Source organism: Neopelma chrysocephalum, unplaced genomic scaffold (genome assembly GCF_003984885.1).
Source record: "Neopelma chrysocephalum unplaced genomic scaffold, ASM398488v2 Primary Assembly neopelma1_23, whole genome shotgun sequence".
NCBI classification, from domain to species: domain Eukaryota; kingdom Metazoa; phylum Chordata; class Aves; order Passeriformes; family Pipridae; genus Neopelma; species Neopelma chrysocephalum.
Genome location: NW_020897691.1, coordinates 28,734,727 through 28,753,198, shown reverse-complemented (window position 1 = coordinate 28,753,198; position 18,472 = coordinate 28,734,727). Strand labels below are relative to the sequence as shown.

Genomic DNA, 18,472 nt, shown 5'->3' with positions numbered 1-18,472 from the left:
ATTTCTGGAACTAGTATTTCAATATTTCAGTTTTCCATTCGCTTATGATGATTTATAGCAAATTTTCAAACATGTATCAATAGATCATAAGATAGCTAATTGTTTTCAAATTTTTTGCAGAGGGTTATAAATTCATGTTTACTTCAAGAATCATAAGCATATTATAACATGGAAGAGCTGTATCGATATAATTTATTTTACACATAAAAGGAACTTTTAGTAATTGGCTAAAAATTTTCCAGATAGTAAGTATTCAAACATTCAGTCTTAACCTTCCAATTATACTTCTTTCCAGTGTGGATCTCCATAAAAATAATAAACTGCATTGTCATTGTTGTGCTTCCTGTCAGTATCTCCTGCTTGGTCAATGTGTATTTATCAAAGTCCTTGTCTTGTTGATATGTGACTGCTGTAGCATTGTGGTGGCTTCTGTCAAATAATGCAGCTGTCTTGAACTCCCAAATATAAGAAAAAATACGGCTTTGAAGAACTCTTATAAAAAATGTTTCTAATTAGACACATATAAGAGAGTGCCAGAGGGATTTGTTCATTGTCACAGATCTTCAGAGCTGAATTTCTGCAACAATTTGCTGAAGCACATAGACAACAAGAGGCATTTATGACTGCATGTGATGCAGAGATAAGAGATGTGCTAGATCTGAAGCATCAGAAATAAGAAGCAGTGGGAAACAGAAACATCCTTGTATTTCAAGACAACTAAACTCAGTGTTAATCCACGTCATTCAGGCAACAAACACTTAATATAACGTTCAATAGGAAGAAGTTTAAAGCGTACTTTTACAAGAAATTTTTAACCTTATCTGTAGTCCAGTATGAACAGATGCTCATTAAAAGAGTGTATCTAAATGGCAGATAAACTTGTTATTTTTTGGTGATAGACTAGACAGTGGAAAAGAAAAGTTTTGCTTCTTCATGTAATAAGGTTCTCTGCTGGGACAAGCAGCTCCCATGTACCTTGGAGCGTTCTGTTGAATGTACTGTGCATGATGAGCTTTTTATCCAGCTATTGCTTACATGCAATGTGATGAGTTCATCAGCCATGAACAGCTGATCTAATGAAACCTAGTTTCCAGTGTCTCTCTCCCTAATTTTTTCCCTTCATGTTGACTGGTAAATGATGACCTTGTAAGTCTTTCTCTGTATAAGGATTTACTAGAGTGTCTATTCCCATTTGTAGGCCTCTTTTCCTGATTTTTGTAAAAAAAATCCTCAGATCTTCTATGGTTTTGTCCAGTTTGCTTAAAATTGTTCTGAAGCACAAAAGATCTTTCAAGGGAACAGACATTGCACATGAATACTACTTTTTCAGTCTCGTTTTTTTGAGAAACCAGTCTAAATGCAGTATTTAGAATTTTCACTGTAAGAAATCCACATGTCAGAAGGACTACTTGTATTAACTCCATCAGAATATATAACATTGCAGTATTAAAATAATTGGCAAAAAGCAGCAAGTTAAAATGCTGCAGAAAATGCAGCAAAAATGCCAAATTAAGGTTATTGAATCTAAATTAATGTTTTCTTCTCTTGTCTTTTATTTATAAAGCTCCATGTTACATGTGAAGCTGGGTGTACTGTGAGCAAGCTACAGGAAAATGACATACTCAATGTACTTAATGTCACACAGGTGTGTTAAAAAATCTTGAGTGTGTTTCACAGATTTCACAGAGTATTCTGTGCTGGAAGGGACCCACAAAGATCATGAAGTCTAGCTCTTAAGTGGATGGCCCATAAGGATATCAAACCCACAACCTTAATGTTATTAGCACCATGCATCTGAACTAAGTTCCTATTTTCTAAAGTTTTATTAGGAGCCTGCACTCAAAGAGTAGACATGGATTATCGAGGCCATCCCTGGATAAATCCCTGCAAAATCTTATCCATGCTGGCCGTACTTTAAACAGAGATTGGACCAGGTGACCTCCAGAGGGTCCCTCCTGACCTAAATAAATCTATCATCTGTGACCAGAAAGAGCTGACCTATAAAGTATATGTAATCTGTATGCTTTAAATTACCTGAAATTACTTCTGTATAAATCAATTCTAGCCTTTAAAGCTGTGTTAGCCTTCATTAAACCAGAACAATATTTATCATAATTCTTTATAAATCTGTACATGGTCTATTTAATAGCTAGGCTGGCTGGCAATTATTTTGTTAGCTATAAAAATAAGAAATTGGAACAGATCTAAATTTTAGTCATATTGGGTATAATCTCACTTTAGATCCTGAGAAAGGACAGAATTGTATTATTTTCACAGTATCTAGAAGATTAACAAGAAAATGGCATGTTCAGTAATAGACAATGTGATACAAAACAGCACTTGCAAGAGAAATGCAAGAAGAATTCTACATCAGTTGTTACTGAATTTAGAGAATGAGATTGTCATTCATGACAAACAATAGTTTGTCGTGTATTTTTTTTGTGGGGGATGGATAATATAAAGTCCAAAATATTGTCTGCTTATTCAGAATGTGAACACGGAGGTGTGCAGAAAATAGTGTTTCCTGATTTGGAAATGTAGTTTATCAAGGTTTAATCAGTATAGTTTGAAGAAAAAAATAGAAGACATGAAGAATAAGTCTGTAAATACTTTAGAGAAATGGGGTGGTGTTGTAAAAGGAGAAAATAGCTCTCGTCTATAACAGAGAAGGAATAGTGTCCTATCACTCGTATTTCACACATGCGCAGTGCCACATGGAATGAAATTAGCAAACATGCAGAATTGAATTGTGAACAACCAGAGGATAGCTACAACAGCCATTAGAAAAATATTTGTAGATCCTAAAGTTTATTAGATGACAGGCTAATTTGTCAAGGGAAGTTCTCAAGTACAAACATTAGATAAGATTAACAATAGCAGGTCAAACTTTATTATGTGAGATTCTCTAGCATTATAGCAGGGGAACGTAGATTCCAGTCCTAGCACATAAGATCTTACGAATACAAAACAGAAGCAAAATAGTGGACAGAAGGATAAAAAACATGTACTCCATTACTCATCAGATACATGAATAAGAAGTTTTGCAACTACCAATGAATATATATTGCTTAAGCATACATACTTCTCCTGTAAGCAACAAAACAAAAAAACCAACCAAACCCCCCCACTCCCCAAGAAATTAACAGTTTAAAATGCAGCCTGACCCTTGAGGGTGTTGAATAATTATGAACTATGCTTTGGAAAGTCACAAAATATATTGATAGAGGCAACTGTGAGGACCGAATCCCTCCATATTCTGTAGAAATGCTACAAAATAACCTATATATATAGATAGATTTATTTTCTTCAGGTTATATATATGATGGGTTTGTTGAGACAACCTGAAGTGTTGCAGAATCCAGTGCCTAGTTCAATTAGACTATTGTTTAGTAAGTTATATTTGAATAACCGTTTGAATAAACAGCTCTGCACTTCTAATGTATAATTAAGGTTACATTTCTCTATATTGTAGTATTCCCCATTGGAACAAAAATAAGAGATAGAGAGTAGTCTCAAATCAAATGTAAGATCTATCACCTGTTTTCTGAGATAGATTTTCTGGTCTGATTAAGTACTCACTAGGTCACTCCAAACTGTGTCTGGGAAAGGGAAGAATTTATTCATGGTTCTATTTTATGTATAACATTTTTGTCCATATGCGTCATATTTATAGTCTGGTTTTGTCTTGGGCTGAACTAGTGGTCTAATGAAGTAAGTTTAACTCAGTTGATAGTGGAATTCTTAATGCAGTGTTTCTCTCTTCCTCCCTACAGTATGCTGTCTGGCTGGTTCTTTGGGTTACGTGGAACGTGTTTGTTATCTGCTTCTATTTGGAGGCTGGGGACCTTTCAAAGGTAATTTACCATTGGATACATTCAAGCCATCAGCACTTTGTTAACATGCCCCAGTCAATAACAGACTGTACACTGTTTTACTCATCCTTTTTGTGTTATTGGGAGGAGTGTAGTAGTATGATGGAAATTTGGAATATTCTGGAGTGTTAGAAATTTTTAAACTAGAAAGTAATGAGCATATGCATTCTGATGCCCACAAAAATAATAGTATATATGTTTTAAAAGAAAATTACTTCTTTTTGCCCCTCTCAGTAGTCTTGCAGTGCAAATTTCACCCCTCTGAGAGACATTAATTAATGCTCTCATGAATACAAAACATTGCCATCTCAGGGGTAAACAAATATTTATTGTACCATTTAGCTTGCTGTTACTTAGCTGGATTCGATTCAGGGTTCTTACAGCATAGCATAATAATTACAAAAGAAGGGGTCTTTCATTAAATTAAGTTGTAAATGGAGATACCAGAACAGATTGCCTTTTGGCTAAAGCAGTGATTTTTAAGTTTGTGCTTATAGTAGTAATGTTATGCTTGAACACTTATACACAGTAAAAATCCATAGGAAAAATATATTTTCCCAAGAATGACATATTTATAGGGTTTTATTGACACTCCAAGTGATAACACATAAAGCGGCAGTTGGTAATGGCTCAATCCAACATTTTAAACCAAAACTCCTACTTTCCAAGGTGTTCCCAGAAAGCTGGCAATTTGTGGGATAAAAGATTAGCAGTGGCAACAAATTATTTTTTTGGAGTAATACACTTCTAAATATTGTAGCCCATGCTGAATTATGCTCACAGTGCTATGAGCTGACCATCAAGGAGAATCCCATGTGTCATACAGATCACATTCTATTCTTGACTTAGATTTTTAATTGCTGTTTCGATCATAGGGAGTTTAGCCCAACTGTAAATTACAGATGTAGTTCTCTGATCCTTTGTGAGTTACTGATATCTTATGATACAGAAAGTTAAACACAATTATAGGAAGAATAAATGGGGCGAAGATACTTCCTTACCTGTATTTTGTTTCAAATCACCCCCAATGTACAAAAGCTACTGGAGACAAGGGTATTTCATCCCCATGTATTCTGTTTCTTCAAAAGATACTGACTTCAAAAAGGATCAGAATTTCATTTCCTGAGAGTGTAAAGTAATTTTCTGCAGGTAAAACATTACACTTTCTGGTTTTTATACCTCCAATCTCATTAAAAGCTTGGCAAAAAACATAGTAAATAAAAGAACTTGCCTATCTTTTTTTTTGGTTAAAATCCCTTCTTTATTGCTAAGTGAACTAATGTATATAACAAACCCAGCACCTGTTGTACAGTTGTACTCAATCCAATCCGCCCTCTTTCCACCTGCTTATTTCAGCCACCTGCATTCCTACAGCTGTAAATGTTGGGATGCTTATCTTGTCTGGGGAAATGAAAGGGGATGGAAAAGAATTGAGAAAATAGAGGCAGCTGTTCAAGTACTGTGTCTTAATGGGTATAAAACCAGCTTAAAAACACTAGTAAGTACTTTTTGGAATAAAAATGGGCTACAAACGGCTAAACCTTGACGTGATTTTTTCTGAAGTCTAGGGATGTGTCATCTAGAGTTTTCCCAACCAACTGTAGAGTTCAGGCCTGTGCTTGAATGCAGTTAAATTTTTTATTTGGTCTTTAGAGGTATTATTTGTTCCAGTGATATGATTTTCCTTGAAATACCCAGTAGAGTGTATTCCTTGTACTTCAACTGGCTTCAGAGCAACAGAATTGCTAAAAAGAGAAAGCAAAGGAAAAGTTCCTACAAAATGGATTCAATAAATAGGTAGAGATCTATTCTAAAAAAGGTCTAATTCACATTTGGGGCATCACTCCACTCCTTTTCAACTGTGAATGGTATGTCAAAGCTCCCCTACATGATCAAATGTTCTGCAAGATCTAGGGACTAGAAATATATGTCTAATGGAAACATACCCTCCTGTTCTAGGAGGATAAACCTCTTCAGAATCTCTGGCTGTTTTACTGATGTAGGTTTCTTACAAAATGGATCATTGTAAGTGTTGCGTCTCTCAGTCATACTCATAAATCTTGCACTGAATCTTCTGTATTATTTATATTTTCATCTGGGAATAACTGCAACTTTAAATCTGTAGTGATAATCCTGCATATTTTGTTTGTTTGGAATGGCATGTAGAACCTTGAGAAAAGCTCTGGGTCTGAATTGGCTCTAAACAGAGAATAAAAAATAACCTTTAGGCAAGTACTAGGGGGATGCCTCTGAGGTTGTAAACTATAAGAGAGGATCCTGTGCAGCATGGTTTTAAGAACTGATGGATTAAAATTACAGTCTAATAATAGTTCAGATGGGTATAGTTTATTTTTATATGTATAATTCATAGCTTACTACCAAATAAAATAAAAGTAAGACTTTTTTTTTGAAGTTTTGAGAACAGCTTTCATTCTATGTGTGTGTACAACAATTTTTCCATCCTCACCTGCTAATACAATGGAGAGGACATATTTCACTGTTATTATTAATCATAATTATAATTATAATTATAATAATTATAACAAAAGCCTTGCTAACTTCATCCTTTTTTTTATTGTAGTTGTGGGGGCATAGGTTGTGACATTTTTACAGCTTCTCCTGATTACACTGAAACAGCTCTGCAAAAACTCAGAAATTTTTAGAACAATGAGATGGGGAAATCCATTTGCATTAAACATCATTGCAGTCATAGATATCTTGTGAGAAACGGCATCACACTAAGTATTTCTTATCCTCGAGGCACAGTTATCTTTGTTGAAATTCTTTCACAGCAAACTGGAATATTTATGGCTTTATAAGAAAGGTTTGTAACAAAGAGGAAGTGCAATGACTTGTTCTTAACCTTGATTTTTATGTGGAACTGTGAATGAATGCCTAGAAAGCCCACTTCTCAAACTTACTTTTCAGTATTAGTCTTCAAAAACATTTAATTAGTCTGTGTGTTGTTTTGCTTGCTGGTGAGTGCCATACTCAGTATAAGTAGGACTTTTTGGTTTCAGGACTGGTAATATTTATTTTGGCCTGTGGCTAAGCAAATGTAGCATATGAAAAGCATAACCTCTTGTCTTGAATAAGGCACATCTAAAGTAAAGTAGTGAAACAAAAGAATAAAACATAATAGAAAGCATTTCTGAGAAAAATGTAATATTTCTGTGATTTTTTAAACCCAGGAAAGGACATAAGGAGATAGATTCAGCTATCTCAGAACAACAACAACAAAAAAATACTTATGTGATTAAGAAACAGTATTCTCGCTTCAAGGCATTTGAAAGCTTCCCCTAATGATGCCTAATGATCCCACAAGGAGAATAGAAGCAGAATAAGAATGATCATACTCCTATTTTTGGTTTAGAAATGAGTAAAAATTTTTTTGCTGAAAAAAATGAGTGGCTGAGCTTGCACTGCTCCCATCATGGAGCATGGAGATACTGCTACTATCAGTTTCTGGAAGTCAAGACAGAGGCTGGGCTTGGGATGCTGAACAAGGGGAACCAGCTGGAATTCAGGGTCCAAAGCAGCCCTTGATGCACGATTCCAGCCTTGATTCAGTACTTTTGGTTCTCTTTGCATGCAACCCTATTTGTGTGACCAGATACAAGAGCTCTCCTCTCACTGCTGCCTGGCTGAGCTCTGGAATTACTTTGCTGTAGTCCCTAGAGTATTATGTGTTTGTGACCAAGAAAGCACTTTTTACAAACTCATTTTAACTGTCCAAATTGATTTATTTTCTAGTTGTGTAGCATTCTTTACATCTTCTTTATTTATATTTCATAATATACAAAGGTTACGTTTAATCTATTAAATCGTAAGGTTGTACTTTTATATCTTTTGACATTAAAAATTGCATTTTTAAAAATCAAACACTCCAGTATCAAGATATGCCAGAATTAAGAGTGTTTGACTTCACATGATTTAGCTCACTCTTTAGATTAATTTTTATATAGCTTTTAATTACGCAGTCACAACTGTTTTTTTCTTTTTCACTATCCTTTCCTTAATCCCTGTACCACATAGGCTATTTGAGAGATGTAGGTCTGGGAATTGAGTGACACTGCCATATTGGATCATACTCCGTGTACTGCAGCAGTGAGAAAAAAAATATAGAAGTAAATCCTGTACTTCAGTTTGGATGTGAAAACATGTAGAATAAGAATATGAAAGGTTAGGTACAGAACTGTGGTACCTAAGAGCTCTAAGCACACTGGTGATATTGTGTACATGGATCACCATGTGTAGTTGAAGTGTGATTCCTGAAGATTTTAGTACTCATTCTACAGATATGAGTTGCAAGCTATTGTTCTAAAAAAAAAAAGTTTCTATTTGCATTCAAATTATGTTACTTCCTTTCCTATATTGCCCTGAACTGCAACAGGGGAACACGAAATAATAAGGAAGACTAAAAAATGCACTTATTTAAAATTGAAATGGTTAAATATGATACAAAGAACTGAATGTACCATAGTTATTAAAATGTAAGCTAAAGGAAAATTCGTAATCAGGTTGCTTCCTGCCAGAAGATTTAATGGAAATCAAATATTTCTGACCACTTTGTCTCCTACCCACCCCAAATAACTGGAAATATAAGATAACAGATTTACAAAATCACAGACTTATTCATGTTGGAAGAGACCTCTCAAGGTCAGTTAATCCAGGCTCCTGCTCAGAGCAGCACCAACTTAAAAGTTCTATCAGGTTGCTCAGTTTTAGCCAGGCAAGTCTTAAAAGTTTCCTAGGATAGAAATTTCCAACTTCTCTATTTCACTGTCATTGTGAAAAAATTTCTACTGATAAGCAGCTGAAATTTCTGTTGCTGAAATCTGTGACATTGCTTCTTGTCCTTTCACTGTGTACCTCTGAGAAGAGTCATGCTCCATCTTTTTTAACACCCCCTTTAGGCTTTTAAGTGAAGTTTAGTACTTCAGCTTTCTATTTGTCCTTTCTGCAGTTGAATTCCTATTTCCAACCACAGACAGCTTGTTGCACCTCACAAGAAAAAAGCTATATATCATGTCATAAATAATAAGTTCACTTTTCACAATTTTACATGCTTTACTATGGAAGAGAAATGAAGGGTCTTTACATATATGTAAAGCTATATAGTATCTTAGGTAAAATGGGGAAAGATGAAGGTTTACCATGTTTTGAAAAAGTAATAACACATTCAAAAAGAATTAGAATTTTTTAGTTTAAAGACAATTCAATTTATACCAATGTTTAAGTTTCCTGATATTGTATTTAACAAAACATTGAAAATGTTTTGCCAGGGTTTTGAAGTTGTTAACTCACTTGTCTACCATTGGTTTCTGTGTTGCCATAGTTATTATATTGTCTCCTTGCATTGGCTAGCCAAATGGCCAATCCCCTCCTTTGCCCAGCAGCCCCTATAAGCTGCGGGAAATTTGAATAAAGCTCTCTTCGCTGCTGGATTCCCTGCGTGCTACGTGGTCTTTGTCTCCTGGCTTAAGTACCTCCACTGCCTGTCCCTGCCACGAGGGATGGGCGGCGAGGGGGGGTGATCCCAGCCCTGAAAACCTTCACAGAGCAGCCGGCAGTGACCCCCCAGAAACCCCTCGAACAGCTACAATGTTTCATCTAAACCTTGCAGTCAAGTAAAATGCTGCAAATGTATAACTCTTCCTCTTTCCTGCTGAGGTGAGTATGAAACCAAAATTTGATGAAGTCTTCCCAGTAACTGATAGGTAGCAGTAGGAAGGCTCTATAATGGCATTGCTGAGAAATACCCTTGGGGAGAGAGACAGCTCTTCAAGGCAGAGAACTATCGAAGAAATGAAGATTTAGGGAGACAGTTTGCAAGTATTCTCCACTCTGTATCTGAAGTGCAAGTTAGTCTTTTTCCATATAATGAAATCAGATGAATAAAGATGTAAGAATGTAAGAAATGTAAGAAAGCATGTCGGTAGGATTCTCCAGCTGCCAAAGTGCACTGTGATTAAAGTCAGTGTTTTTGTACTCATAGTTATGCCTCATAGTAAGGTAAGGCCAGAAGGGACTTCAGAATATGGCTAGTCCGTTCTCCTGCCTCCAGCCAGGCTCACTAACCAACCTGCGCTATGGGAGAGCATCTTACGCAAAAGATCTTAAGGAGGAAATGAGCAGTTTAGAAATCCACCCACATATGACATTCATGCATTAGCAACTTTTCATCACTGAGCCCTCCTTTCCTTTGTTGATCCGAGATGCTATTCCAGGATTAGCCAGATATTGCTGACTTTTAGTGGCTGTAGGGCAGCCCAGTCTTTCTCTTTTCCTTTTCCATTAGTTGACTCTAATGGGAAGAGGAAGAGGCAGCAATGGTTGTAGCACTTCCTGTAAACAAATTAACACCAGTACTACATCGCTGGAGGAAATAAATGCAAGGGGTAGAGGAAATATGTTTCTTCCTACCTACCATTCCCACTTGTCCCCACTGTCTTATTCAGCAAAGTTGTCAGGACCAACCAGAAATAGGCACCTTCTAATATTTAGTATTTTTCCACTTGAATATGCCAACATTTGCAAGCTAACATCCACCTATGTGTCTTTCACATACCACTGCTTGGATTGATACCTAGTTGCTCTGAAATCCAGTTTATATCCAAATGCTAATTAACTACAATATTGCAAATTAATTCAGGGTGTGATTTGCATAGCTTGTCACTCGTTGCTTAAAAAACATGCTGGCTATAAGTGCTGAGCACTTCATGCAGCTAATATACTCTGATTTTAAAGGGAGGGTTTGATACACAGATGAAGCTGAGGAAAGAAGGAAAGAAAAGAAATGGGTAATTCATCTTCAGCATAACTCAGTTGTAACAAAATAATGAACTTGGTAACAAGATTGAACTTACCCCAGTTACAAATTCATTCTACATTGGTTTGTGGCCATTAGTATAATCGTTATACTGCTTTGACTCTACATTTACTAATTATTTTTGTAAGGTGGTGGTCATTAACAGTTAAATGTCAATGTCACACATACTTTAATAAAACAACCTGCGGGATGGTTAATTTTGAACATATTACCTTCCTTGGATGTTGTTTTACCAGATGTCCTGTTAAGATAACAGAGAAATTAAATTAGTTTTCAACTCAAAGCATCTGGTTAACTTTGTAGGTAAATGCCTTTGAGCAGTAAATCTGACCAAGGTTTTCAAATAAATAGCTATCAGAATGTTTTAAGTAAATGACTTTATTTTTTCACTTCCATTACTTAGGGCAGATTTGACATGCTTGATCATATATCTAACAGATGAAAATTGAAAATAGTGCTGGCAACCAGCAGTGTTAGGTTATTCAGAGGGTAGTTTCATGGGTAGATACTATTAAGCATGCTAATGGTTTCATAAAATTTAGTTTTGCGGCCATTTTTAAACCTCAATATCTTTACCAGCTAGAAGATAACTGATTATAAAATTTAATCTGTTTCTTACTGTAGACATGGCATATGGTGGCATACATTTAGATAAAAGCGGAATTTTTCATCTCTTTAATGGTGAAGAAAATTGTATTAGAAAATCATTCAAAGTATAGAAAAATATGAAATATGATTGTATAGATGTTGCTAATTGTAACAACTTTATCTTTTAAAATCCTGGGGTTATTTTTTTTTTTGAGTTTATGAATAAACATACATCTGGCATATTGATTTATATACGCAAACTTTTCCCATAATCTAATATTTTTGCACTGAATATAGGAACACATGAAAATGAATAAGTGTAGTGACTGATCAGATGATAATTTCATATGACGATTTACATATGTGTACATATATATTGAGTACTTTAGTTATGCTGTTAAGATTGCTAAGCACACATTTTAGCATTTTCCTTAAAACTTATAGTGACAGGGAAGCTATATATCTGAAGTCAGTGTCATGGATATTTCTGCAAATCTTTTGAATGTTACAGCCAAGCCATTGCAGAAAAATATCTAAATATATACTTATGAGATTACTTTCTAATATTTTTTAATTATATTGCACTACCATCTAGTGGCCCCAATTTGATATCAGGGTGCCATTATACTATGAGCCCTAGACACACATAGTATAAGTAGACCTTGTCCTACATGGTGCATAGTCTTAGTACATAATTTTGTCAGAATAAGAGAATAAGTGGAACCCAAAATATAGTAGAATGTTGCAAGAATCCTAACCAGTGCTATATCTTTCAAACTCTTCATGAAGTCCGGATTTTCACAACTTTCTCATCATATTTTCCACATGTTTCTCATCTCTGTGAGTATTGATAATCGAGTGACACAAAGCCCTACTTTTACAGCATTTCATGGTCCACCTCTGCAAGGAAACCACTTCTGTATGCTATGGTGCACCATTGCTAGTGTTTCACCAGTTGTTTAAGGCACTGGGGGAAAAACTGTTGAATTTGCTTAAAATGAAAGATCAGAACGTAAATTTATTTCTAGTCAAGCAGATGCTCAGAAAATCACAGCTACAGAATGCATGTTTGCTATGACAGCTCTCCTAGGGAGTTGTCTATGCCTGTCATATGCAGTACCTTTCCTATGGGTATATGAATCAGCTATGGAACAAGAGCTGAAGGATTATTTACCATAGTTGAAAGCAGGGGAGTCTGCCAGAGCAACCACTCATTTTTTGTGGAAGTATAAAAATATACAAAAATATGCTCTGCTTTTTAAATTTCACTGTCTCATGGTGTCAGTTTTGTGTTTTATTATTTATTCTTTTGGGGTACAGATGCAATACTTTAACATAGTCCCTAACATTTTTTTGTTCTAAGTGTAGATGAAATGGCTAGAATATACTTTCCCCACATCTACTTTTCCTCTAAATATAAATAAATAATTGACCTTCAATAATAATCTATCAGATAAACTCCGTCTTGTGAACTTGGGATCTACCAGAAATTTTGAGGCAGCACTAAACCCCTACGGTTTCTGAGGAGCTTTGTATTACTTGGAATTTCTGAAAGAAACCATTCTGATCCTTATGGCACTAAAAATTATGCCAGTGTTAATCCTGTAGGAAATAAAAATACTGTATTGCTATCACCGTATTTTCACATGTGAATAAGCATTTATTGAACCTGGGAAAACAATGTGAGCTGTGAAGTGCGCTCCTTTTTTGATCCTGTTTAATATTGACCCTTCCATATTCCTGTCTTATCACTGCAATGGTAGAAGCGAGCTCACAGGCCATGTATTGAAAAAGACTGTGGTGACTGATTATCTCTTACAGTGGTTCATCCTCTTATAGCATTCCATATTAGCAGTTGCCCCTCTGCTGGAGGCTCCCACTCCCATGTTCCTGCTAGAGTAGTAAAGCACTTGAACATTCATGATCTATCTCTAGGCTAAAATATACAGGTGTGTCTTAAGCCACTTTGAGCAGCCACATAAAGTATGTTCTTACACACACACACAACTTTGCACTGAAGCAGGTGAATAGCTCCTACAGAAGGCACTAATAAAAAGCTAAGGAGGCAGTAATGTGTTTAAACTGTCACAAATATTTCAAAGCTAATGTCTTCCCTAGTCACAGAGCTATGCTATGCTTTCTGCACCACAAGAGAATTTACAGAAATCTCCTTAGCCATTTAAACAGGTTACATATTGCAATGTAATTATTCAACATATAACAGAAATTAATTTTTTCTTCCTATAAAACTGTTACTTCAAAACTGTAGAATTATTTTAAATATTAGGGTTTTTTCCACGTAATTTTTCTTCCTTTCTCATTACACTAAAAAGAATGTTTCCAAAACGGCTACTGAAATGCAGTGATCTGTGGTACATGGATTAGTGAATTAACTAATGTCAACTTTGATAACAGTGTAGGATTTGATGATGGATTTTTATTAATTGTCCATAATAAACAGAAAAAATATTCTCTGGCAAAATGTCATTGACTTCAGTGATGTCACACTGCAGCTGACAGCACATTCGCAGCTGGTTTTGTTTTGTTGATTCCATATGCTCAGAATGAAGGACTAGCTATGAAAAATATTTGCTCTCCTTTTCTAATAACCCATTAAACTCGATTACCCTCATGAGTTTATCCCCAGAGGGTAAGTTCACTCTAGTGTTGTTTTCGAAACTTGCTGCTGCTATTTCAATGATAATAATTTTAAGGAGCATCCTATCTATTCAGGAGTGCTATAGTAGCAGTGTTACATTCCACTTATCAGACTACCACAAATACCTGTTTGGGTAGAAACTGGATTCTGTGTTTTGAGGGTAGGATTTGATTGATTGAATAACCTTCTGAATTCAACTAAAGTGGGTTTGATGCTAAAAGCCTGTTCTTTGGCAGGCCATAGTGTAACTCTGGCTATTTTTCTTCCACGCTACAATAGTTGAGTAATTCAGCAATAATGAGGTGATCAGTAATGTGCTGGGTCTAAGTATCTCACCGGTATCTTTAAACTGCCGAGGAATTTTTTTATAGAAAAACTGCTGTTTGCAATTTAGAGAGAGAGTAAGACCAGAGTGCTCAAAACTATGTGAAGAAGCCAGTTCCTCCTCTATGGATAATTGAGATATACCTCACTACTTAGATGAAAAAAAAAGGTGTTGGATTTGTCAGGGTTTTGACCATATATTAAAAGTGAAGGGCTCTACCTGTATAGGGGCTCTTCTATGACTTCCAGTCAGATGCACAAAGCAATCTCCCTCTTCCTCTCTTTTTTTGGCGATTTTATATTTGTGACTCCTCTCTTTTCCTCCCTCCTCTTATTCAAGCTGAACACTTTTTTTAATCTTGGCTTTGCTCACCTCTGGCACATTCCTCTGACAGTTAGCACATCCAAATGTATCCTAACTGGATTTGGCTAAACCGGCAAGTTTTATTTTGTTTTGGCAGTATGGGGAAACACTGTATTTGAGTGCATTTTCATTTAGGCATTTCTCTTTAACTGTCATTTACAGTATACACTAATTGTTGTTATTCTTCACTGCCCATTGTAAACAAATCCATTTGATTCATTGTCTTCCCACAAGTGTTCTTAAAACACAAGTATGAGACATTTGTCCTGCAGCATTAACGATGGGGATTGATTTGCATTAGGTGGACAAGTTAAGGAGATGTAAGATATTTGTTTATCTTAAAGTTTCACCTAATTTCCTCATTGGAATATCAATACAAAGTTTATGTAGGTGTATTTGTTCTTTCATACACTGCATATCACATCCTAATATAAATTGTAATGAAACATTGTTAAACATATTAATGATATAATCTGGATAATATACAGTATAATAACTTCTTGCATAAGTATTCACATAAGAATTATATAAAAATTGTTACCAAGGGTTGTGCAAAGGTTATCTGTGAATATTATCATTTACCCAACTGCACTTAATCCTAGGTGTTCAAATGGCCATGTAAGAATTACTGCCATGGGCAACGCTGAAAGAGATTCCTCCATTGGAAAAGCTTCTCATTAGGCCTAGGGAACAAACTACGCACTTCTATTGAAAAACAAAGAGACATATATATACATATATATATATATTAGATCAGTATTTTCCACCTCATTTGACAGCACATATATGCTGTCAAATTTCTTTATCCTCGTAGGCATGAATTCTAATTAAAAAACATGTTGTTCTTAACTCTTGTGCATAAATGTCCTATATTCTTTTATTTATTCTGTCTTGAATAGTTCTTATTCTACTTACTAAATACTGTCAGTGCCTTTGCGAATGCTTTAAAGTAGTTCAATGACAAAACTGGTTTCAACTCAGCACAAGGATATAGATTGTAGTGTAATTTGTGTAGGATAAGAAATCTTTGGAGCTTCTAATTGTACATTACTCATGGTTGACAAACAACGATGGGGTTCAAAGTGTGAGATGTTTCCTAAAACTACAACTTCTGGCTGTTGTGTTTGCCTTCATGAATTCTGTGGTTTTAATTTTTAATAAAGGAAAAAGTCATGAGCTCAGGCAGCTGTTTGGAAGAAGAGGCTGCAGGAGAGCTTAGTAACAACAGGCTATGATACTATGTAATTAGATATTTTTTCTCTTCATTAGCATATACAACCTGCTACAGGAATGAGAATATAATGATAATTGCCAGGCTCTTGGGTTTTCACACTTAGAAAAAGTGTAAAGTACATATATAAAGTAATAGAGATTCCTTTAAAAAATGTCTCTGTCTGCATAGTGAAAGCAGGAGCTTATAAAAGACTATGGAGACTTAATTTTGATGTTAAATTTCTGGCAAAACATCTCCAGGAGATAATAGTACTGATTCTCATTCAGGTCTCAAAGTGAAAATGAGTGTAGCATTCATTCTTTAACTTGTCATTAAAGGACATTTGCCTGTGTCACAGCATGTAGCATTAATGATAGATTCTGCAGAAAAGAGTTGCCTCTATATGAAAAGCCACAGAAGACTAAAGTTTATTGGAAAAGCTTGTATGGGAAATTTATTTGATTTGTGTACACATTCTGTTTAGCTTTAGGCAATATTTCCATTTTTCACAAGCACAATAATGTGTCCATTTAAAAGAATTAATGAAAAATATATTTTTTACACTGATATCATTCTGTGCTGTATAAGACAGTGCTCTTTTGTTTCCTATCATAAAGAATTATGCTGTCAAAGAGGATAAGTGTCAACTACCATCTCTTCCATGTCTCATACAGAGTCAGTGCAAAATATTAGAAGCATATGTAGCAAATTGCTAACAAGTATTGTTTCACATATAACTGAGGTATTTGATAACCCTAAGAACTGTTTTCAAATAATAGTCGGATAATCTACTATTTATTTTAAATGGTGAGTTATTGGCAGGAAAACATAGACAGAAGAAAACCAGGAAGCCACTGTGAGTCCAGAGGACAAAGATGTGCCTTCTGCCCCTTCTCAGCAGTACATGCCCTGGTTTGCTGCCATCCTCCCATGCCATACGACATGCCCCTTTCCCATGTGTAATTCTTCAGTCTCTCTCACTCCTTTTTACACTTCCCTTGTTTTCCTGGACACTTGCCTGATGCAGGTGGTGCTGGGCTGAAACACTCTTTGGAGATCTCTGCTTCTCTGCCTAGACTGCCAACATAGCTTAGAGTAGATACCTGACCTAGACAGCTGCAGTTAAATGAGCAGAATCCGACCCTCAGTGCTTATCACCCACTGAATTCATGATAGTTAAGCACTAACGGGATGCCTTCCTTTAATGCTGGGCTCCTAATATATTTTAAAATGTAGTGCCATGAAACCTAAATTGCCTTTAAATAAGAATTTGAGTATTTAGTCTGTTAGTAATTTCTGAAAATGAGGTTTGAGTTCTAACAAAAAAATCCTTATCCTTTCTTGAAAATCCTGTGTTTATTGATTTGCCTTCAAGAAAAGGAAAAAGATTGGCAATGGTGGAGTTTTGATTTATAAACATACTGACAAACTGCTTCTTGTTTTCAGTTGGAGTTGCATAGTTTATTTGATTCTCCTCCTTCATTGATTATAATTTTGTTTCAGAGGAAGGCAGTGATGGTTCACACAAAACAAATTAAAAACCTGCCTACTATGTCTATGAAACAATGGGAGTCAGTTTTGAAAACCTAATAAAAAAATTCATACCAACAACCAGCTTTCGGTTCAGAATATGAAATAGTTGCATTCCTTGAAAAGGCAAATGAAGTAAAGTACATTCTTCAAAGCAAAGAGCAATGTCAAGAATTTGTGGCTCTCTATTGATTGGTACTATAGAAGACGCTCACAACAAGAAAGATAGAAAGACTGCATAAAAAATTCAAAGCAAAAGATCTGATATGAAGATTTCCAATACTGAGGAAGGGATATATATTCAGCCTACTAAAAAATTTAAGGCTAAATTTTTATTAAGGGCTGTTTCTTTTCTGTAGTATTTCCTTTGTGATGGACTATGTGGTACATGTTAGATTAGGTAAAAAGGAGAAAGAGGCATACTGTTGAATATGTAAGTCTGTGAGCAAATAAATATTTTATTTTACTTTTTTAGAATTAAATATCAAACTGTAGAGATGTGGAACTCCTGTATTTTACACGAAGAAAGTCACAGGGAACTATGTTAAGTATAAAGTCCATTGGGATGATTTATTTTATCATTAGAATGAAAAAGAAAAAAACAGATAAACAAATTACATATTTATGTGTTGTTGATATATTTAGAAAAAAACACCCATGAGTCCAGAGTGTCCTGTCTCTTTTTCTTCTCTACTTAGGTGATGCTAAATTCCCTAGGGTAGAATTATAGAAATATAAAGATGGAAGATATCTACTTAAAATAGTTATATTTCTTGGATATAGAAATTAATAATGATATTTCACCTGTTTTTAATACTTGGTTAGCCAAGGGATTTTTTTATAAACCAATAAAATTAATTGTGTATTGTCACTAAGTAACCTGGTTTTGCATTCAGGAAGTTTTTCCTAGTAGGCAACCAAAATGATTTTACTGACTAACTTTGACTTTTCCTGAACAACCAGGACAAAAATTATCCTTACTATTCTGTCTACATGTTAAAAGACATTTATCATGCTGATTCTTCATTTTTCTTCTCTTCTGTAGGCAAAATAGATACATTTCTTTCATATTTCCTTATTGTTCATATTT

The 18,472-nt window shown here is 35.2% G+C and overlaps 1 protein-coding gene across 2 annotated transcripts in view; it reads left to right on the top strand.

The window, feature by feature from the left end:
• The window catches only part of NKAIN2 (sodium/potassium transporting ATPase interacting 2), a 561,131-nt gene that overhangs the window by 290,324 nt on the left and 252,335 nt on the right, over positions 1-18,472 (top strand). For both annotated transcript variants that reach the window (XR_003535639.1, XM_027692020.1), the window contains exon 3: positions 3,774-3,854. Coding sequence is in view for 1 of the 2 variants with exons in the window: in XM_027692020.1 (XP_027547821.1) it covers positions 3,774-3,854 (81 nt within the window). In the remaining variant the exon portion in view is untranslated. The remainder of the gene's footprint in view (positions 1-3,773; positions 3,855-18,472) is intronic.